At 33.4% G+C, this 8614-nt stretch overlaps 1 protein-coding gene across 3 annotated transcripts in view; it reads right to left on the bottom strand.

Moving 5' to 3' along the window:
- Positions 1-569: 569 nt before the first annotated feature.
- The window catches only part of LOC108708507 (protocadherin-9), a 1160994-nt gene continuing 1152949 nt past the window's right edge, over positions 570-8614 (bottom strand). For all 3 annotated transcript variants that reach the window (XM_041582452.1, XM_041582453.1, XM_018247294.2), the window contains one exon: positions 570-2529. In XM_041582452.1, coding sequence (XP_041438386.1) covers positions 2162-2529 — 368 coding nt within the window. In that variant the 3' untranslated portion in view covers positions 570-2161. The remainder of the gene's footprint in view (positions 2530-8614) is intronic.

Raw genomic sequence — 8614 nt, 5'->3', positions numbered from 1 at the left:
TCCTGATATTTATGAAGGTGTGTCATTTTATGTACACCACACTATGGCTGTAAATTACAGTTACAGCCAAACTAACACTTTGTATACAGGAATGTGCACCCTGCTTTACATAGGGCACAATTCATTATACATCTTAATAACTCTTAATAACTGTGAACACTTTTCATGGTTTATTTCAGTGCTATTCTTTTTGCACCATTAAAATTCTGTTCCCAGATTAAAAAGGAGTCCATTTATAATTGCTATTATTTTTTTTTATACGCAGTAATGTTTGTCTGCTTTTGGGAACTTATAAAATTGAATGGCCGTAGAACTGCCGTGAACTGCTTCAAATAGTCAAATATGTTCTGGATTAACACATTTTAAAAAGCCAAAATGTGTTGGTAATTGCACTAATTCATAAATCACTTTATTGACTGTCAGAACAACATTCCTGCTTTATTTTCTTAATGTATAAGTGGGATAATCTACTTAGTATATTCTAAATGTAATTGCTGGTCTGATTTTAGAGCTTAATTCTCCTGAGCAGAATGGGAAGACACACTGGAACTGCAATAAACACACATCCATTTGAGATTTTAAAACATTTATTGCAAGAGCTAAATAACTGTAAATAACGTTGATCTGGCAAAGCAGTAACGAGGATAACTGTTTAGATACATATTCTGTCATAATCAAACACCCCTCACAAACCAACAAAGAACTGCAATAAGCAATGCACCCTGCCCCCTTTTCACGCCTACATTGTGGATAAGAATGTGAGTTGCTAAACACAATATTTTGGGAAAAATATAACCATCCAATTACCGAAATAAAAACAAATATATTTAACCGTGGCATAATATTTTTTTCTGTAAGGAACTGTGCATGCTAATTAGTTGCTTTAATCTTCCATCATGCCTAAACAAAAACTTTGATAGGATGTTCCAGTTTATGTCTGCGTGCAACTGAGAACCTATGAACATGGGAATTCCATTCTGACCAACAATCATGTGAAAAAGATATATTTTTTTTGTCAGGAATTGACAAATAATATTTAATTAGCAGTACATAATAATAAAAAAGTTAAATAACCATACCTGCCAAAAGGTCTTCTAAGAGTATGTTCTTATACACTATGGCTACGACACATTATATATTTTGCGGATATGGTTGAAAACACTTGTGTTATAATGATACACAAGCAACAAAAGCTGTCATATCAGCAATCTAAACTGTTTTTACAGATAATTCAGATATGGAATTAATTTTATTTTTAGGTAACAATCAGTTTCAACTGTAAGAGATATTGATATATAATTGTTAAAATATAGCTAGTTTCCTTTATTAATATCGGAATCAGGTATGCCTGCTGCACAAAATAAAGGATACCTTATATTTTTAAAAAATGCTAATTTGAGAGAACAGTTTGTCATTGCTAAAAGGTCAGCATACTTCTCTACCACACAAAAGCATGATCTTCTAGACATTAACACAAGTGTTTTGAGGAAGTTGGAATATTATATGTTGGACAAAAACACTGAAACACTCAACACTGAGAAAACGTGAAAACCCAATAAAGCAAAGTAATCAAATGCAACTTTGACACAAATGTATGCTACAGTATATAATAGAACTTTTTTTTATACGTACAGAAAAGCTGTTAGTATTAACTTGTTTCTATTTACAAGTATTTGAAACACTTTTTTGACATACAAGTGTCCACTAACATTATTAATAGCACTATAGGTTTAATTGTATAGATTTAGCTGGTTTATTTTGAAAATATGATGTCAAGTATAACTGTTCCAGCACATATTAACAACAACAAGACCACAATTCATCTAATTTGATCTGCTTCCAACTACAACAATCCAAATAGATCCCCCTACACCTTTCTAGTAAAATGTTTCCTGCAGTCTTTAGCAGCAGTCCAGGGTAAAATAATTATAACAAAAAAGAAAGGGAAAAAGTCAACCCAGTTCACCAAAATATATCCACACATTGAAAAATATTTTATTCACATAGAGTAAAACACCACATTTCCAATGGCGTTAACACAAAAGTATGCATATTCTTGTATACGAAGCATAGTTCTTCTAGAGGTCTACTCAGTACATTAAGCTCTGACACACATTATTAGCAAATCTAGTTTGGCTAAAGTCACTAGTCCAAAAATTGTTTATAGTTGCTGTTCCTTTGGGCTATCCACAGCACCTGAGACTTGCTTATAGGGCTTCAAATTAGCCAAAGGAATGTCACTTGTATGATTTCCACTTGTAAAATGTCCATCACTACTCCCATATTGGTTTCGATTGTTGAATTGGTTGCTTTCTTCTTTCCAGTTTCTTGTCAATGTGTGCCCATTAACTAATCTGTCCTTAGTAGGCCAATCTTTTTGAGGTGCAAAGGTGGAAAGAGGTGATTTTGGTTGTTGATAAGGACCAAGACCTGGGGGCATCCAACAGTTATCAGAGTGTCCGAGCACTAAACATTCTTGAGTACACATTTCAGTAGCTTCAGCTAATCCTCTGGGGCCAAGTGGTCCATCTATGAAAGAATAAGAAATATTTATTATTATGTAGGGTTAATATATTTAAAGGTTTTTAAAAAAATTTATTTTCATATAGTACAGAAACATTAAACCAAGTTTTTTTTTAATCAATTCATAAAGTCAGAATGTCAGTGGCAGTATTTTTTTTTTTAATCTTTATTGTAGTGCAGAGCTAACTATACGAAGACAGATAAACTGGACTGTAGATGGAGCAAACATTTTTTGAAATCACACAGCTCATGTAGTGCACCATGATACAACATATCTCAGAAGTGAATTCTATTAATGATACAATGAACAATTTAAATAGACTTGGTGGCTTAAGGTTGGCCCTATGGACCAAATGTGTAGATACGAAAGATTTGCTTGGTCATATTGCATTAATATTGTCATTCAGGGTGATAAGTCAAACATGTTGAACTAAGATAAAGAAGAAGCTCCACTCATAAAATAGTATATCTAAGGCCAAGATGTAGGGGCAGATTTATCAAGGGTCGAAGTGAATTCGAGGAAATTTTCGAAGTAAAAAAATTTGAAATTCAAAGTAATTTTTTGGATACTTCGACCATTGAATAGGATACTACGACTTTTTCTAACTATTTTACTTTGAGATTCAAAGTAAAATAGTTAGAATATTCGGCCATTCGATAATCGAAGTACTGTCTCTTTAAAAAAAACTTAGACCATGTATAAAAATCCGTTGTGACTGTACCTTGTCATTTATAATAAAAAACAAGTTATAAAAAAAAAACAAAAAAACTTAGACTTCAATACTTCGCCAAATTAAACCTGCTATGTTAGCCTATGGGAACCTTGTAGAGCAGTTTTCTAAGTTTTTTGCAGTTGAAGAAAAATCGTTCGATCGATCGCTGAAATCCTTCGAAACGTTCGATTCAAATGATTTAATCATTCGATCAAACGATTTTACTTCAATCGCAAATGGTCAAATTCGATGAAAAAAACCTTCAACTTCGATATTCGAAGTCAAAGTAATTCAATTCGATGGTCGAATTTCGAAGCATAAATCTGCCTCCTAGTGTGTATAAAGAAGCATATCTGGTTGATCTTCCCTCTCACTTGGAAAGTAACTTACTACTAAATCAGTTCATTATTTGCAGGATATTATAGTCATTATAGAATTTAATTAGCTTAATCATAACCTACAGCATTCAGGAAAGGCCAGATTTACATAGCAGCCGCCTCTAGGCCAGCTGCCATTCATTGCCCCGTTTCCCTCCCTTTTATTCATGCAAATGTTAATCATCAGGACCAGAGAAATGTGGATTGGCACACAGGAAATTTAAAAAAACTATTGTATCTCCTGCACATCCCCAGTATTTCTGAACCAATGTGGGTGTGGTTGGGCAGCATGCCACCCCCTAAAATCCTGCCACCATAGGCACGGGCCTTGGTGGCCTTTCCATAAATCCGGGCCAGCATTCAGGGCTTCACAAATTCTATAAGCATGTTCGCACCTTCTTCTACGAGCATTTTCCACTTGTATCATGGATGAGGCAAGTTCATGAAGAAGATGTAAACTATATGAAACTATGAAATTACTGGCTTCATGACTGCAAAACATGATTCATAATTGTATGATTTCAAAATCCATGTCAGCATTTTTTTTTAGGAAACTAATGATAATTGGCTACCTACTGAATTACTGATCAAAACTTAAAAAATAAATAATAAAACAAGCATATAATACACCTAACCATTCTCATTATCAGCAGTTTTATATGACAGTTATTGAAAAAATTTTTTTTTTTTAAAACATATCCCATCTCCTTAACTAACATATTTATATGTATTTTCTGTGTGGGAGTTGGAGTCGGGATGTGGAAAGTTTTCTGCATTTTATCCAAAAGTTATTTTCACAAAAGAATCCATTAAGTGTTGTCAATACCGCATGGATCATTTTATTTACAAAGGGTTTAACAAGTGCATTTCAACCTTTCCATGCTTCACACATCCAGCAGTTTTAAGTCATATGCTCCTGGCATCCTCTGTTGTTTTCACTTGTGCAAAATGCAGAAGTTATATTTTGCAGGCTTGTTATTTCTAAGATATGTATTAGTTATTCAAACAGGTAAACTTGCTTTGAAAACTAAGCTGTCTCTGAATTCTACATTTTTTTATTTCCCTCACAGAAACTGAAATGGTTCCACTGTTAGCTGAGTAGTTATACATTCAAGCAAACTAAAGCCCCGCAGCAACAAGAGCAAGGGCACCATGACTTTGGGTACAAATTACAAGTAGACAAGATAATGAATATGCTTAGATGCAATAAATTAAATATCTGGTATAGCAAACAAAGGCAAGAAATATGGTATTAAGTCTGCATAATTATGCAAAAATGAATAGTTAGAGAGAACACATGAAAATATTGAGTTTTTGAGTTAATAAAATTTATTTTTCAGTACACCAAATTGCAATCATTAGAAAAGTAAAGATTTCTTAAGCTCTTGCAGCCATATATAAATGTTCAGAGTATTTTTTGAGGATATCCTAATTCTAGTACAAATTATAATTACAGTATATTAAATAAAATGTGTTTACAATATAATAATAACAATATATAATGAAGGCCTGTTTATATTTTATGAATTTGACTTTCACAGCAACAGAGTTTTTACAGCCATGCCCCCCACCCCCCAAAAAAAACAATCACTTAAGGCCTCACTGAAGTCTCCTCCATCTATAAGCAGAAATTTCCATGTTTGGCATTTTACACTTCAATAATCATTATATACTGTATCTACAGTATATTATTATTATTATTATTATTATTATTAACATGTATTTATATAGCACCAACATATTGCGTAGCACTGTTGCACAAAGTAAATGTGATTATACAACTAAACCACATGAATTATATACATAGAACATATGGAGTTACGTACATCACAATCAATAAAGGTAATTAATTACCTTTAATTCTCCTTTAGACTCAGATTCACAGCTAACTCTCAGATATGCACAAGGCCTAACACTTACATATTTACTCAATCCAATAACATTATAATATATTTTTATGCAACAGTTGGTGACCCCCACCCCATACATGACTGGAAGTCATGAAAACGTAAGATATGCATAAAGAAATGCTTACCAATATATTTGCTGGGCTCTAAATACAGTTGTGGTTTGGTTGTAAATAATTTCTAAATCTCAAACAGATCGGTCTGTTACTGAAACAATGCAGTGTTGCCAAACCAGACAAGATCAGTTTAATAGTTATCTGCTCGTATGGCTTGGTTAAGTATTGCGGATATTCTGAAACACCCTGTACTGTAGAAAGTTAAAGGGGTCCTGTCACCCTAAGAAATAATTTCAAATTCTTTTCTATCATGTTAGTTGAGCAAAATAAACTTTACTTACACTGTATTTATTATTAAAATTTTGTTTCCTTCTGTTTTGAAATTATACAATCACAGCAAGCAGGCAGCAGCCATTTTGTGGACACGGTTATTAAGGGAAATTGTGTATCACCCCAAAATCTTGTGTATGAACCAGAATGAGGGACCTAATGTCCATGTGCAGTGCCCTACACAATTATAGAGCCTGAGGAGGGAAGGGGGAATGTGGGGAGAGCAGTGACTTGTAGGAAGTGCTGAATGGAAAGTGAAAGTAATTGACTGCCCCTCCTCTATGCCACGGGCATAGAGGTGGGGCAGGTAATATTTGATTGACAGTTTAGATATTTAAACACCTTTATAACAGGTATGGATGTTTTAATGAAAAACATTTTTGGGGTTCCATATTTAATTTGGAAAGGACTCTCATTATGCAGTTTTTTATGTGTAGGTGACAGGTCCACTTTAAGTTGCTTGGCTATTTGGATATGGTATATATACCTAAACATCTCCTGCATACCTAAAATGTCTTCAGGAGTCAATATGAAGATCAAATATAGTGCACTAAAAGGCAGATGGTCTATTTCAGAGATGTCTGATAAAGATCCACATACAAGATATAAATAATGGATATACAAGTCAAATAAATAGCTTTAATTGTTGTAGTGATATCATAACTGTAACAAAAAATATTTCTCAGCGTATATTTTAAGGCTCACTGGGACATAATGTGGTTATGCCTTTTTAATCCAAAATATACCAAAGAATACACACATCCCCAATTTTATGAAACTACGTGGCACATTGTTAAGCAGACAGAAAATATTGCGCTAGGTGAGGAAAGCATTTTAGTGGTGTTTTAGATTTATTTGATGTAAGCTGTCATAAGTAAAGTGTTATTTCTATGCTCTGTTAGTTCATTCAGACCACAGTTATCTTGCTATTTTTCTTAACACAGCATATTTTAATTGTTTAAAGCATCATAAACTTTGGCCTTAGTGTTGGCATCTAATATTTTAACAATGTTTGCATAAGAAAACCTTGACAACTTGCAGTGAAAGTAAAAAATACATGCATCAGTTCTACTTCATATTCACATCACCTGTCCTATTCTCAAATATGCCAGCTGGTTTGAGATTATAATTACATTTTCTTGAAGGTGATTCTGTCCTCCACTATTTAGCATGCTATACTTTTACTAGGCTTTAAAATTACATGCATGTTTGCTCTAATTCTTGTCCAAAAAAAAGTAATATATTTATGGTTTCAAAGAATAACAAAGTGTAGACATAAGAAATATACATAAATAAAATACAAATTAATTCCTACAAAGTAATCTTAAATTATATGATAAAAAAAATTCTTCCTTGAAGGATACCAAAACAATTTTCTTTCTTTCAGTTTTAAATTATTTCATTCAGTAAAATAAGTTTTGAAAGGTTGTCTCCACAACCCCATTTCCCAAACAATTGTGGACAATTTAAATAAAAACAGAATAGTGTAAACCAGGGGTCCCCAACCTTTTTTTACCCGGGAGCCACATTCAAATGTAAAAAGAGTTGGAGAGCAACACAAGCATAAAATAGTCCCTTGGGTGCCAAAATAAGGGCTGTGATTGGCTATTTGGTTGCCCCTATGTGGACTGGCAGCCTACAAGAGGCTCTACTTGGTACTATACTTAGTTTTTATGCAATTAAAACTTGCTTCCAAGCCTGGAATTCAAAAATAAGCATCTGCTCTGAGGACCCAGAGAGCAACATCCAAGGGGTTGGAGAGCAACATGTTGCTCACGAGCTACTGGTTGGGGATCACTGGTGTAAACCATATATTTAATTGAATATTGAACAAAAATGACACAAATGTTGAAATTGATAAATATTGTTTTCTGAAAAATCAATGCTCATGCTGAATTTGATGACAGCAAAAAACATGGTGGTAAAAAGTTGGGATGGGGGCATGTTTCCCACTGTGTTGCATCACCTCTTTATTTATGAACGTTTTGTAAACATTTGGAAACTGATGAGACAAATTGTTGTAGTTTTCCTTGTTACCTCAGTCCACCTTCAATGAGTTTGACCTGATTATGTGTCAGTGTTTGTGGATCATGTTTATATACAGTATGGTTTCTGTATTTTCATATTTTTCACTTGTATTTTTGGATGCAGCAACAAACTGTGTTCACAAACAATGTTTTTTCTGCCTGATGAACCAACGATCACACCCAGCCAATACTGGCTTCAGCCTTGTGCCTTGCATATAGAGAGTTCTCTGGATTCCCTGAATCTCTTAATGATTATATATATTGTTGATAATGAAAACCCAACATTATTTGCAATTTTACATTGATTTACAAGATTATTCTAGAAATGTTGTAAGGCCTTTAAACAAAAGTGGAATGGAGTGTGTATACTATAGGTTAAAAATCTTTATGAAGAGAACTGTAGCTTACAAACCTTTAATATAAATAAGTACTTAATTCTTGCAGGAGCACTAATATTTATAAAAAGATGTATTAAAAAAATGCAACACCACTCAGAAATCTACAGCTCACTATAACAATTCTGGTGCTTCTTCTGTTTTTGTGAGTTTGCAAGCATTATCAGATATATTTGCACCTTTCCAGCAATTCTCTAAGGGGCAGATTTATCAAGGGTCAAAGTGAATTAGAGGGAATTTTTGAAGCAAAAAAAAAAAAATCGAATTTCTAAGTAATTTTTTTAAA

This window comes from Xenopus laevis, chromosome 2L (genome assembly GCF_017654675.1).
Source record: "Xenopus laevis strain J_2021 chromosome 2L, Xenopus_laevis_v10.1, whole genome shotgun sequence".
In the NCBI taxonomy this organism is placed as follows: domain Eukaryota; kingdom Metazoa; phylum Chordata; class Amphibia; order Anura; family Pipidae; genus Xenopus; species Xenopus laevis.
Note: the sequence above shows the minus strand (reverse complement) of the source record. Positions and strands in the feature narration are given on the sequence as shown.